Source organism: Oncorhynchus mykiss, chromosome 12 (assembly GCF_013265735.2).
Source record: "Oncorhynchus mykiss isolate Arlee chromosome 12, USDA_OmykA_1.1, whole genome shotgun sequence".
Classification (NCBI taxonomy): domain Eukaryota; kingdom Metazoa; phylum Chordata; class Actinopteri; order Salmoniformes; family Salmonidae; genus Oncorhynchus; species Oncorhynchus mykiss.
In genome coordinates, this window is record NC_048576.1 from 9,695,513 (window position 1) to 9,710,405 (window position 14,893).

At 42.6% G+C, this 14,893-nt stretch overlaps 1 protein-coding gene across 12 annotated transcripts in view; it reads right to left on the minus strand.

Annotated features, from left to right (window-relative positions):
• The window catches only part of nedd4l (NEDD4 like E3 ubiquitin protein ligase), a 108,455-nt gene that overhangs the window by 431 nt on the left and 93,131 nt on the right, over window positions 1-14,893 (minus strand). For all 12 annotated transcript variants that reach the window (XM_036936858.1, XM_036936857.1, XM_036936856.1 and 9 more), the window contains 10 exons: window positions 13,975-14,040; window positions 11,691-11,920; window positions 9,637-9,758; window positions 9,391-9,461; window positions 8,047-8,216; window positions 6,578-6,638; window positions 6,192-6,251; window positions 3,523-3,630; window positions 1,735-1,831; window positions 1,501-1,573 (listed from right to left, as the gene is read on the minus strand). In XM_036936858.1, the coding sequence (XP_036792753.1) occupies window positions 1,501-1,573; window positions 1,735-1,831; window positions 3,523-3,630; window positions 6,192-6,251; window positions 6,578-6,638; window positions 8,047-8,216; window positions 9,391-9,461; window positions 9,637-9,758; window positions 11,691-11,920; window positions 13,975-14,040 (1,058 nt within the window). The remainder of the gene's footprint in view (window positions 1-1,500; window positions 1,574-1,734; window positions 1,832-3,522; window positions 3,631-6,191; window positions 6,252-6,577; window positions 6,639-8,046; window positions 8,217-9,390; window positions 9,462-9,636; window positions 9,759-11,690; window positions 11,921-13,974; window positions 14,041-14,893) is intronic.

Sequence of the window (14,893 nt, forward strand, 5' to 3'; positions counted from 1 at the left end):
AATAATGTTTTATGTAAAAATGTACATAAGCATTCAGACTATTTACTCAGTACTTTGTTGAAGTACCTTTGGCAGCGATTACAGCCTTGGTTCTTCTTGGGTATGACGCTACAAGCTTGGAACACCTGTATTTGGGGAGTTTCTCCCATTCTACTCTGCAGATCCTCTCAAGCTCTGTCAGGTTGAATGGGGAGCGTCACTGCACAACTATTTTCAGGTCTCTCCAGAGATGTTAGATCGGGTTCAAGTCCGGGCTCTGGCGGGGCCATTCAAAGACATTGAGAGACTTGTCCCGATGCCACTCCTGTGTTGTCTTGGCTGTGTGCTTAGGGTCGTTGAGTTCCTGAGCGCTTTGGAGCAGGTTTTCATCAAGGATCTCGCTGTACTTCGCTTCGTTCAGCTTTCCCTGTATCCTGACTAGTCTCCCAGTCCCTGCCGCTGAAAAACATCCCCACAGCATGATGCTTCCAACACCATGCTTCACCGTAGGGATGGTGCCAGGTTTCCTCCAGATGTGACGCTTGGCATTCAGGCCAAATAATTCAATCTTGGTTTCATCAGACCAGAGAATCTTGTTTCTCATCGTCAGAGTCCTTTAGGTGCCTTTTGGCAAACTCCAAGCGGGCTGTCATGTGCCTTTTATTGAGGAGTGGCTTCCGTCTGGCCACTCTACCATAAAGGCCTGATTGGTGGAGTGCTGCACAGATGGTTGTCCTTCTGGAAGGTTCTCCCATCTCCACAGGGGAACTCTGGAGTTCTGTCAGAGTGACCATCAGGTTCTTGGTCACCTCCCTGACCAAGGCCCTTCTCCCCCGATTGCTCAGTTTGGCCGGGCAGCCAACTCTATGAATAGTCTTGGTGGTTTCAAACTTCCTCCATTTAAGAATGATTGAGAAATCTGTGTTCTTGGGGACCTACAATGCTGTAGACATTCTTTGCTACACTTCCCCAGATCTGTGCCTCAACATAATCCCTTCTCAGAGCTCTACGGACAATTCCTTCGACCTCATGGCTTGTTTTTTGCTCTGACATGCACTGTCAACTGTGGGACCTTATATATACAGGTGTGTGCCTTTCCAAATTATCAATTGAATTTACCACAGGTGGACTCCAAACAAGTTGTAGAAACATCTCAAGGATGATCAATTTAAACAGGATGAACCTGAACTCAATTTCGAGTCTCATAGAAAAAGGACTGAATACTTATGTAACTAAGGTATGTTTTTATTTATTTAATTCATTTGCAAAAAATGCTAAAAACCTGTTTTCTCTTTGTCATTATGGGGTATTGTGTGTAGATTGATGAGGGGAAACACATTTTTGCATACATTTTAGAATAAGGCTGTAACGTAACAAAATGTGGAAAAAGTCAAGGGGTCTGAATACTTTCGGAATGTACTGTACAATGTGAGATTTTCACGTTTCACAAATGTCATGTTCACTACTTCAATGAACTTGTCAGAGGGAAGAGGGCAGGCAAACTGTAAGATCAATACGTACCAGGTGTGTGCTCTGGGCAGCTTATCAGGCGTTCCCCACTGCTCAATGGTGAACAGCTGAGGCCCATTGGAACCTGACACGACATGGGAGAAGACAGAAGTGGTACTAAAACACACAGTACAAGTGCAGCTATGGCCGGAACACAGAGAAGTGTACTAATGGGCTTCTGGTTACGACACAGCCCTATTAATAAACATCCTAGCCTACTGTGGCCAAACAGTTGCCATCTCTCACCATAGAGCTCAGCGAAGCCGTTCATAGGGACTCTGGATGTCCCGGTGACAAACTGAAGCAGACGGATCCTCTTCTCAGCATCCATCAGCAGGACAGCCTGCAGAGTGCGACACATGGGACTAAACGCATTAGGATGTTGGAACTGGACAGACATTTATCCCCTCGGGTGGGTTATAGGTTTCACTGAGGTGACTCAGTCCAGGTGTAGGTCCTTCCACTTATAATGAGACAAACATGTGTCTGAAGCTAACGAGCAAAACAATATCCCAAAAGGACTCTGGGCTGGGGCACATGACACTGTACAGGACAGAATCTGTTTAAACCAGTCCTCTGAATCAGATCATCTGGCCTGGGGGGGGTGCTCCTCTGTTCTGTATCACTGTGTGTGTGTGTGTGTGGTGCGTGTGTGTGTGGTGTGTGTATGTGTGGGTGGTGTGGTGTGTGGTGTGATGTGTGTAGGTGGTGTGGTGTGGTGTGTGTATGTGTGTGGTGTGTGTATGTGTGGGTGGTGTGGTGTGTGTGTGTGGTGGGTGGTGTGGTGTGTGTGGTGGGTGGTGTGTGTGGTGGGTGGTGTGTGTGGTGGGTGGTGTGTGTGGTGTGTGTATGTGTGGGTGGTGTGGTGTGTGTGTGTGGTGGGTGGTGTGGTGTGTGTGTGTGGTGGGTGGTGTGTGTGTGTGTGGTGGGTGGTGTGGTGTGTGTGGTGGGTGGTGTGTGTGGTGGGTGGTGTGTGTGGCGGGTGGTGTGTGTGGCGGGTGGTGTGTGTGGCGGGTGGTGTGTGTGTGCGTGGTGGGTGGTGTGTGTGTGCGTGGTGGGTGGTGTGTGTGTGCGTGGTGTGTGTATGCGTGGTGTGTGTGTGTGGTGTGTGTGTATGTTAAAAGTGCTGGTGGACCCAGATAGAGTGACAGGGCTGATAACCAGGCCAAGTACTACTCTGACCTAGTCTTTTATCAGAGAAAACATGACCAGTTTAAACCAGACAGACTTTGATCTTCAAACACTACGCAGGTTTTGGCCCAAAAAATAATTGACTACCGTGTCCACTGGATGATACATGCTGGATATTAACCCACTCACACAGATAATGTTTCATTAGGATGGATGGTAACCTTTCACACACATTGCTGGGCTAAACATAGGTAGGTGTGTGAGTGAGAGAGTGCAAGGGAGAGAGAGAGAGGAAGAGCGAGAGAGAGAGAGGAAGAGAAAGAGCGAGAGCGAGAGGAAGAGAAAGAGCGAGAGGAAGAGAAAGAGCGAGAGGAAGAGAAAGAGAGAGAGGAAGAGAAAGAGAGAGAGGAAGAGAGAGCGAGAGGAAGAGAGAGAGCGAGAGGAAGAGAGAGAGCGAGAGGAAGAGAGAGAGCGAGAGGAAGAGAGAGAGCGAGAGGAAGAGAGCGAGCAAGAGGAAGAGAGAGAGCGAGAGGAAGAGAGAGAGCGAGAGGAAGAGAGCGAGCGAGAGGAAGAGAGCGAGCGAGAGGAAGAGAGCGAGCGAGAGGAAGAGAGCGAGCGAGAGGAAGAGAGAGAGCGAGAGGAAGAGAGAGAGCGAGAGGAAGAGAGAGAGCGAGAGGAAGAGAGAGAGCGAGAGGAAGAGAGAGAGCGAGAGGAAGAGAGGGAGCGAGAGGAAGAGAGCGAGAGGACGAGAGCGAGAGGACGAGAGCGAGAGGAAGAGAGAGAGAGAGCGAGAGGAAGAGAGAGCGAGAGGAAGAGAGAGCGAAAGTGCGAGCGAGAGAGAGCGAGAGTGCGAGCGAGAGAGTGCGAGCGAGAGAGTGCGAGCGAGAGAGAGGCCTGTCTTACCTTCCAGAACCACTGTATAACTGGGTGGTTGGGGCAGTAACCGTTCTTGTAGACGGTGTGTTGTCGCCAGTCATTCACATCCACGTCACCCAGACCACACATCAACAGCTAGGGAAAACACACAACACCAATATAAAAAGATCACTATCACTCACATACAGTAATGACAGCACTCAGAATACTGTTGTTGATCACTCTTTTCTAGAGAACATGGGTTAGTTATTAAGAATCATCATCATTCTGGGTTTCTAAACATCCAAACACAGGGGCCCTTAGACAACACAGAAACACAGGGCCCTTAGGCAACACAGAAACACAGGGGCCCTTAGACAACAGAGAAACACAGGGGCCCTTAGACAACAGAGAAACACAGGGGCCCTTAGACAACAGAGAAACACAGGGGCCCTTAGACAACAGAGAAACACAGGGGCCCTTAGACAACAGAGAAACACAGGGGCCCTTAGACAACAGAGAAACACAGGGGCCCTTAGACAACAGAGAAACACAGGGGCCCTTAGACAACAGAGAAACACAGGGGCCCTTAGACAACAGAGAAACACAGGGGCCCTTAGACAACAGAGAAACACAGGGGCCCTTAGACAACAGAGAAACACAGGGGCCCTTAGACAACAGAGAAACACAGGGGCCCTTAGACAACAGAGAAACACAGGGGCCCTTAGACAACAGAGAAACACAGGGGCCCTTAGACAACAGAGAAACACAGGGGCCCTTAGACAACAGAGAAACACAGGGGCCCTTAGACAACAGAGAAACACAGGGGCCCTTAGACAACAGAGAAACACAGGGGCCTTAGACAACAGAGAAACACAGGGGCCTTAGACAACAGAGAAACACAGGGGCCTTAGACAACAGAGAAACACAGGGGCCCTTAGACAACAGAGAAACACAGGGGCCCTTAGACAACAGAGACAGAGAAACAGAAAATCATGGTTCCCTTAGTCTACAGACACATAGCCTACAGGGTCATTCCATGTTATTTCAGCAGCCTGTGACACCCACAATCTCAGATTGTTCTGAAATGGTTTCTGCAGTTAGAAACAGATACGATAAGCATTCCTGCAACATTATTTTGTTGAAAGACGATTTGAACTCTGAAGAAATGTAGCTAATTGATTGAACCCAAATTGTCCACTTCAATTGATAGGATTCATATAATATTCAATAAATACCCAACATCTGTTTTGCACAAAAAAACGTATTCTTAACAATAATTAAGATATGAGACATCCAAAATAAATGAGCAAATACCACCCACGGACCCCCCAAACCACCCCACCCCAAAAACCATCACCAAATTCACAGAAAATAAATGACAGTACAAATAAACAATACTCCAAGCCACAGGCTCGTACTACTTGTCAAACATAGAAACCTGATACTGTATACTGGCTGTTGGGTGGAAGGCGTTTGACCATTTATTTGGATTCATCACATCTTTGTTAAAAAATATATATTTTAAATTTTTACCCCTTTTTCTCCCCAATTTCGTGGTATCCAATTGTTAGTAGGTACTATCTTGTCTCATCGCTACAACTCCCATACGGGCCCGGGAGAGACGAAAGTTGAAAGTCATGTGTCCTCCGATACACAACCCAACCAAGCCGCACTGCTTCTTAACACGCATCCAACCCGGAAGCCAGCCGCACCAATGTGTCGGAGGAAACACCGTGCACCTGGCAACCTTGACTAGCGTGCACTGCGCCCGGCACGCCACAGGAGTCGCTGGTGCGCGATGAGACAAGGACATCCCTCCTGGCCAAACCCTCCTTAACCCGGACGACGCTAGGCCAATTGTGCGTCGCCCCACGGACCTCCCGGTCGCGGCCGGTTACCACTGCGCCACCCGGGAGGCCATCTTAATCATTGTTGAGGTTTTTGTGCAAATCAAATGTTGGGTATTATATTTATTGAATATTATATGAATCCATTTATAAATTGAAATGGCCAATTTGGGTACAATCAAATAGCTTAGATTCTCAGAGATCAAATTATATTTCAACAAAATAATGTTTAACTTATCAGAACAATTTGAGATGGTCGGTGTCAAAAAAGCCTTTCTTGTGTTTAAGGTGGAACGATCCTACAGTCAAGACAGACAGAAACTTGGCCTACAGTCAGCCAGACAGAAACTTGGCCTACAGCCAGCCAGACAGAAACTTGGCCTACAGACAGCCAGACAGAAACTTGACCTACAGACAGACAGACAGAAACTTGACCTACAGACAGACAGACAGACAGAAACTTGGCCTACAGTCAGACAGACAGAAACTTGGCCTACAGTCAGACAGACAGAAACTTGGCCTACAGTCAGACAGACAGAAACGTGGCCTACAGTCAGACAGACAGAAACGTGGCCTACAGTCAGACAGACAGAAACGTGGCCTACAGTCAGACAGACAGAAACGTGGCCTTCAGTCAGACAGACAGAAACGTGGCCTACAGTCAGACAGACAGAAACTTGGCCTACAGTCAGACAGACAGAAACTTGGCCTACAGTCAGACAGACAGAAACTTAGCCTACAGTCACAGACAAACTTAGCTTTAAAAAAAATGTTTGAGAACTAACAATGAATCACGTGACAGAGCATATGAGTGTAAATCCCAACACTATAAAGATGGCAAAACAACAACAAACAATAATACTGTACCTCAAGCTCGTTTTCATCAAATATCTTGATGAGGTCGATGAGAGTGAGTTCAGTGAATCCCTGTTGGATGAAAATACGGGGGAAATAAAATCCGTAAATCACAATGTTGAACAGCTATTGGAGGGATTACATGCCAGATGCACTCAAACGCCAGTTGCTACAGGTACAGACTTTCAACTGAAAAAACTTCCAGCCACCTGATTTTGATCTGCAGTACGACGGTTATAATATAACCCTCAAAACCTCCAGAAGCGTCTTTCTAAAGATGGTCTCTCTACACTTCAAAACAAGGCCTGTTGACCTATTGGTCTGGGTACAAATCATTTTGCTTCACTGTCACCAAATAACAAAAGGTACTACCGCATAACAGTTAAAACAACACTCACCTCCAAGAAGGCATTCATCTGTTTCTGGACCCGGTTCACAAACCTCCACTGAATGACAAGACTGTTAGAAAACAGAGCAATTAGTAGTGCAAACATAGATAGCGTACTATCATATTATGACAAATCAATATCTACAAAGAATGCCAATGTATTTTTTAACCCTTTATGCTTGTGGGAATTGGCCTACAGTGTGGCAAAAAAAGTATTTAGTCAGCCACCAATTGTGCAAGTTCTCCCACTTAAAAAGATGAGAGAGGCCTGTAATTTTTATCATAGGTACACTTCAACTATGACAGGCAAATTGAGATTTAAAAAATCCAGAAAATCACATTGTAGGATTTTTAATGAATTTATTTGCAAATTATGGTGGAAAATAAGTATTTGGTCAATAAGAAAAGTTTTTCTCAATACTTTGTTATATACCCTTTGTTGGCAATGACAGAGGTCAAACATTTGTAAATCTGAAACGATGAAAAGCAAACTGACATTTACTCCTAAGGTGCTGACCTGTTGCACCCTCTACAACCACTGTGATTATTATTATCTGACCCTGCTGGTCATCTCTGAACGTTTGAACATCTTGGCCATGTTCTGTTATAATCTCCACTATGCACAGCCAGAAGAGAACTGGCCACCCCTCAGAGCCTGTTTCCTCTCTAGGTTTCTTCCTAGGTTCCGGCCTTTCTAGGTAGTTTTTCCTAGCCACTGTGCTTCTACACCTGCATTGCTTGCTGTTTGGGGGTTTCGGCTGGGTTTCTGTACAGCGCTGTGACATCAGCTGATTTAAAAAGGGCTTTATAAATAAATTCGATTGACTCAGTCATGAGTGCATTCAGGTGTGTTCCTCTGCGATTTTCTTCACAAAAGACAGAGGCTCGTTCTGTTCAGAACAACCCAGGGTGACGCCATGTCATCTTCTAACTGTATATCAAACAGTGATCATAAACGTTGACACTGTATATTAACATGGAAATGTGAAGTGCACATTTGGACTTACAGGTGTTTGAGTTGCTTGTATGACGTCAAAGCAGTATTTATTAGAATCCTCAATGTCTCATCTTTCTAAATACAGAGTCCTCTTAATTTACAGCTTTTCTCTCACTCAGACAACAAAACTTTTGCAAAAGTTGCCCAATTAGAGGGAGGCATGTGGGCAACTTCTTGTTGTGTGCGGTGCTCAAGTTCAGAACGGTTATCAGCCAAAATCCACAGAGCACTGAAGCACAGAGCCTGAGCCCTGACGTATGTTACTGTAACAGCCACTGCGTTCCAATTTAGGTGCTTATCAGTGTCCAAATCTGACATTTTCAACCCGTATACAGGTACAAGTATAACGGGTTAATACCGACAAATGACAAATAAACTTGAATATTGAGTCTGGAATCAGATTATTACAAAAACTCCAAAGGGAAGTAACTAAATTAAAATCTAAAATAATGTTAGTGATTGAAGACGAAAGGTGAACTTACTCGATGTATTCCATTTTGTTGTGGTTGGTCACCACCATGTCCCCGCCACTGGGCTTCAGATCCACCTGATACGTCTGTCCAAAGTTATCCTCATCGATACAGAACCGCAGGTCCAGCTCAGTAGGATCATTCTCCAGGATCCACTTCAGAGAGTTGTAGTATTCACTGTCCTACAAGGTCAACGTGGTGTTGAAACAAAGACGTTACATAGTGTGTGTGTGTGTGTCAAACTAGTTTTCTGGATTGAAGTCTGAGCCCACTCAATTTGTATGCTTATGAAGCTGTTGTTTCTGGCTAGACACTTTTTAAATCTCCTGACTCATTCAGTGGTATAAAAAACAATACTTTAAAGTTCTACTTAAGTAGTTTTTGAGGGTATCTATACTTTACTACTGATATTTTGACAACTTTTACTGCATTACATTCCTAAAGAAAATAATGTACTTTTTACTCCATACATTTTCCCTGACACCCAAAAGTACTCGTTACATTTTGAATGCTTAGCAGGACAGGAAAGTTGTATAATTCACACACATACCAAGAGAACAACCCTGGTCATCCCTACTACCTCTGATCTGGCTGACTCACTAAACAGAGAACATCCCTGGTCATCTCTACTGCCTCTGATCTGGAGGACTCACTAAACAGAGAACATCCCAGGTCATCTCTACTGCCTCTGATCTGGAGGACTCACTAAACAGAGAACATCCCTGGTCATCTCTACTGCCTCTGATCTGGAGGACTCACTAAACAGAGAACATCCCTGGTCATCTCTACTGCCTCTGATCTGGAGGACTCACTAAACAGAGAACATCCCTGGTCATCTCTACTGCCTCTGATCTGGAGGACTCACTAAACAGAGAACATCCCTGGTCATCTCTACTGCCTCTGATCTGGACTCACTAAACAGAGAACATCCCTGGTCATCTCTACTGCCTCTGTTCTGGTGGACTCACTAAACACAAATGCTTTGTTGGTAAATGATGTCTGAGTGTTGGAGTGTGACCCTGGCTACCTTCAATAACAAACCAAAAAACAAGACAATCGTGCCGTCTGGTTTGCTTAATATAAGGAATTAAATGATCTCTACTTTTTATATTTAAGTATATTAGAGCAATTACATTTACTTTTGATACTTAAGTATATTTAAAACCAAATACTTTGACTTTAATTATTTTACTGGGTGACTCACTTTTACTTGAGTCATTTTCTATATAAAAAGGTATCTTTACTTTAACTCAAGTATGATAATTGGGTACTTTTTCTACCACTGAACTTTAAATCTCTGAGATTAAACTACCTAATGAAAGTAATGTTAATGGTGAGATGATTCCATGGTCTCACCACTGATTCCATGTCTTTCAGTGTGATCTGCTTCCCGAGCATCATCTTGTAGAATGGTCGGATGAAGAAGCCTGAAGAGAGGAGACAAGACAACGTTCAATCAGACCTGGGGTCAAAAGATACTAAACTTATTTACAAAATGGACAATCAAAAAGGTCTATTCTATTGTCGGCGGCCTTGTGATGGTTGGAAAACAATTTAGCATAAATACCAGAGCTTCTGATATACAAGAGCAGCTGATCTTACCGTCCAATAGTTTCCCATGGAACACGGCCATCCCTGCCACTCGACCAATGAACTTGAAGTATGAGAGGTGGTCCTCGTTACACAGCCCAGAGTTAGGGTTGATCTGTAGTGTGTAGTTATCTCTGAAGAGACAAAAGAGAGAGGTTGGGGTCAGATATGAAATGTGGCACACATGACCAAAATAATTTCCACATGTGGGACAATAAAGTTTTCTAACAGGGCCTGAAACTGACTTCAAATCTACCATCCACTAAGATTTTTTTACCAGCCCAATTTTTTTTGCCTCCATTATTAAACCAGAAACAACTCCGGATGAACATGTGATGTTTCTAAAATAATACATGTATTAGTCGTAAGAAGTGATGTGGTATATCACTCAATTTCCCCCAAGAAAAAATTTGCAAAAAATGTCAGCTGCCCCTTTAAGGGCGTGAGGTTACCACGGCAACAAGTGGGTTCGGGAGTCGTCAGTGACAGTATGCATGTGAGATAGAGAATCTGATCAGTAGCCGTCAGCCGATGTGTCGTTGCTAGCAGTTGAAGCAAACTCAAAACATTGAAAAACAACCCGAGCTTGTAAACAAAACAATGTAAATAGCCAAGAAACACAAGAACAAAGTCTCACTTCAGTAGATTTGAGTAAATTAGACCAACTTTAACACCTTTGTGCAGTGCTTCTAAAAATGTATCATCTTCAGCTCTTGAATCACAGTGCGCACTGCCAGGCTAACCTATATTATTTGACTCCTAGCTAGTTCTTTGTGTGACTAGCTACCAGATATCAACACATCGACATAAACACTTTGAAAACTGCTACTGCAGCATTTATTTTGCTGTAAATGAGCTCATACTTCTAGCTCAATTACTATTCACTAACGTGACAAACGCTTGCACTGTGGAGCCCTGACCACCCGTGTTAATCTTAGGAACCTGGTATCTAATCTAACCAATCAAATCAATGATTACATCCCAGGACAGAAGTCAACGGTCTGAAGTCACTTCCTAAGGCCAGGATTAAGATTTGTTTGAGATGGTCAGAGAAAAAAAATGGAGAAAGAAACAGACATGTGCAAACAAATGTTCCCTTTTGAGTCAAATGTCACTGAATGTAAGGCTGGAGATGGTCTATATGTGGTTCTTCTGAGGAAAGCATTGATTGTCAGGAAGCCAGAGTGAACGAGAGGAAGAGGGAGCCCTTAAAACAGGAAATTGGCTGTGTCTCTTTTCATGACCCTCTCTAGAAATAGAGCTGTGGTTTCCTGTGGTCCGCAGGGGTACTGCATGTATTTTCTTATTGACTTTTTTCCCTTCCAAAATGAATAAGTTGGGAGTATTAATGGTATTATAAGCAATTTTACATGACTTTTCACAGTGCTAACTGTAAATAATAATAGGCCCTTCATTTGTTACATACTGCAAAAATGTACCAAATTTGACTGTCAATACATATATATATTTTTTTAAATATCTGTGACTCCACAAAATGGTGGTCCTCAGGAGTTTATTTTATTTTTGACCCCTTTTTCTCCCCAATTTCGTGGTATTCAATTGTTAATATCTTGTCTCATTGCTACAACTCCCGTACGGGCTCGGGAGAGACGATGGTTGAAAGTCATGCGTCCTCCGATACACAACCCAACCAAGCCGCACTGCTTCTTAACACAGCGCGCATCCAACCCGGAAGCCAGCCGCACCAATGTGTCAGAGGAAACACCGTGCACCTGGCAACCTTGGTTAGCGTGCACTGCGCCCACAGGAGTCGCTGGTGCGCGATGAGACAAGGACATCCCTACCAGCCAAACCTTCCCTAACCCGGACGACGCTAGGCCAATTGTGCGTCTCTGGTCCTCAAGAGTTTTTGATGAGGATTTTGTGGTCCCTGGAATAGAAAACGTTTGGGAAGCGCAGCAGTAAAGTGCACTGCAGACCCCAGAACTCGTCTCTTCCTCAGCTACCATTACCAAACTGCACCAACGAACGAGAAATGTGCACATTTTCATTTGTACTTCTGTAAGTTGCTATAAGTGGTGGACAATGATAGAGACAATACATACGTGGCTGAGTATTCGAAGAGTCCATAGTAAGGGTTGAACATCTCCTTAGACAACAGGAAGAACCACTCCCTGGCCACACCTCCGTAGTCCAGCCCCTTCTCTGACTCAAACTCGATCCAGAGGCGGGCCTTCAGGATATCTGGTCTCTTCAGAGACATGATACGGCGATACGACTCCTCAAAGATGTTGGTCCTGTGCAGCTTCATCTCAAACCTGTTAGGGATGTCCGCCTGGGGACACAATAGATGAAAATACATCATACACACATCCAGTGTTCTACATCATACACACATCCAGTGTTCTACATCATACACACATCCAGTGTTCTACATCATACACACATCCAGTGTTCTACATCATACACACATCCAGTGTTCCTAAAAGGAAATACAAACCCCCAAAAAATCCATGTTTACTCTAAAACGTAGTTTTCCAGTTTATTTAAGTTGAGTTTACTTAAGTATTATTTATCTGTACAGGGGATGGATGATTGTTCATATCACAAACGTTTGGGATAAAAGCCTCGTTCAGTGGTTCTAACCAGGGAACACACAAAGAGAAAGACTCATTTCTCTTCAGATTAATGTTAACTAGGATGTGTGAGGTAAGGTAAAGTGTTTTTGCACTGAATGTAAAACAACATGCCACATTTGACAACTTAATTACAGTGAATTACTTAAGAATTAAGCGGGCCTAATTAATTAGCAATTAATTCAGAGTCGCTGAAATGAAGTGTGTTGCAAAAGCCTTGCAAAAGTATTCAGACCTTTTGGATTTCGTCACATACATTTTTATTGTGTTACACAGCGGGATTCAAATTGATTCAATTGTTATTTTTTGTCAACAATCTACACAAAATACTCTTAATGTCTAAGTGGAAGATGAATAGAAATTAAATAACCAAAATATAGTTGTTGCATCAGTACTCAGCTCCTTGAGTCAATACACGTTAGAATCACTCTTGGCATCAAATAACAGCTGTCTTTCTGGGTAAGTCTCTAAGAACTTTGAACGCCTTGATTGTACAATATTTGCCTATTATTATTTTCAAAAAATCTTCAAGCTCTGTCAAGACGTTGGGGATCATGGCTAGACAGAAATGTTTAAGTCTTCCCATAGATTTACAATCCGATTTAAGTCAAAACTGTAACTTGGCCACTCCGGAACATTCAATGTCTTTTTGGTAAGCAACTTCTTTGGCCTTGTGTTTTAAGTTATTATCCTGCTGAAAAGGTGAATTCCCTTCCCAGTCTCTGTTGTGAAGCAGGTTTTCCTCTAGGATTTTGCCTGTGCTTAGCTCTATCCCATTTCTTTCTATCCTGAACAAGTGTTTGCTGATGACAAGCATACCCATACCATGACGCAGCCACCACCATCCTTGAAAATGAGGAGGCAGTTACTCAGTGATGTCTGGTGTTGGATTTGGCTTAAACATTAGGTTTTGCTTTGAGGCCAAAAAGTGTATTATTTAGGTTTTTTTTTTGCCTTGTTGCATAGAAGAAGATGCAAGTTCTGGAATATTTGTATTCGGTATAATTCGTATTCTTCTTTTCATTCTGTCATTTAAGTCATTATTTTGGAGTCACTACAATGTTGTTGATCCAACCTCCGTTGTTTTCTCCCATCACAGACATTGAACTCTGTAGCTGTTTTAAAATATTGGTAACATCCCTGAGCAGGTTCATTCCTGTCCTGCATCTCAGTTCAGAATGATGACTGTAACTTTGATGTGTCTGAGTGGTTTAATACATAATCCACAGAATAATGATTCACTTGACCGTGTTTAAAGAGATTTTCAATGTCCGATGTGTTAGTGTCACCCATCTACCAATCCCTGCAATTCTTTATGAGTCTTTCGAAAAAAGCTCCCTGTCTTTGTAGTTGAAATTCAATACTTGACTGAGGGACCTTACAGATGTTGTATGTAGGGAGGGACAGAGAAAGGGTTAGTTATTCAAAAATCATGTCAACCTCTATTATTTCACACAGAGTGAATCCATGTAACTTGTGTGATTTGTTAAGCCACATTTTCCTCCTGAACTAATTTAGGATTGCCTAAACAAAGGGTCTGAATACTTACATAAAGACTACATTTTAGTTATACTTTTTTATTATTATTATCTTTAAAAATAAATAAAAAATTCTACTTTGACATTTTGTGTAGATTGATGACAACAAAAATTGCAATTATATCAATTTTAATCCCACTTTGTAACACAAAATGTTGAGCACTAAAATGCACTAAAAGCACTAAAATGTTGAGCAGCAAGGTAACATTTCTTACCGGTTTCTTCAACTTCTTTCTGAAGTAATCGTATTTCTGTTTGAATTCTCTAGAGTATGGCACAGCCTGCAATGGAACAAACAAGTGGCAGTTAGTCAATATAACGGTCTATTCTAGAGAGAGAGTGGCTTATCTTGGTCATGAAAGATAGTATCTTTGTAATGTGCAATACTGTATACGGCATTCATGGGGACAGTATCTTTGCCTTATGTTAAACCACAATACTGTATATGATGGTAACTGTATATTTGGCTCATAGAAAACCACACATACTCACAGGCCCTGTCTATGCTAGAGAGAGAAAGGGTGGCTTATCTTGGTTGTAAAATACAGTATCTTTGCCATGTACAATACTGTATATGATGGTGACAGCATATAAATTAGGCATTAGAATGGACATGAACCTTCTTATGATGTCTTAAAGTTCAGCCATTTTGGTCAGGGAGTTGGTCAACCATGGTTTGCCAGTGCTGTGATAGGATAGTGTAAAATGATGAATTGCAAGAATTTATCTGCACTAAGTTTTTTTTAATAGATAATATGACAATAAGCTAAAATTCCATTTAAACAACGCAGTCAATCCACAGCCAGCCATACACTGTCTGAAATCAGTTGATATGAGACAAGTTGTAAATGCAAGTACTGATATTTTATCATAATAGTACTCACTGCTTTCCAAGAAAACAAAAACTTAAGACATTTATGGTCTGTTAGCATATATTTTAGAGGAAATTTATTCAGAAAATGTGTATTAAACCCATATAAACTGTATTCATGATTATATGACAATATTTTAGGTTGACAATAATTATATTACAAAATGTCTGATATATCACATGCCTTACTTTTATTTAACTACGTAAGTAAAATAAGGATTATGCCTCTGCTGCCATTCCAATTAGACTGCTTTGAATTTATA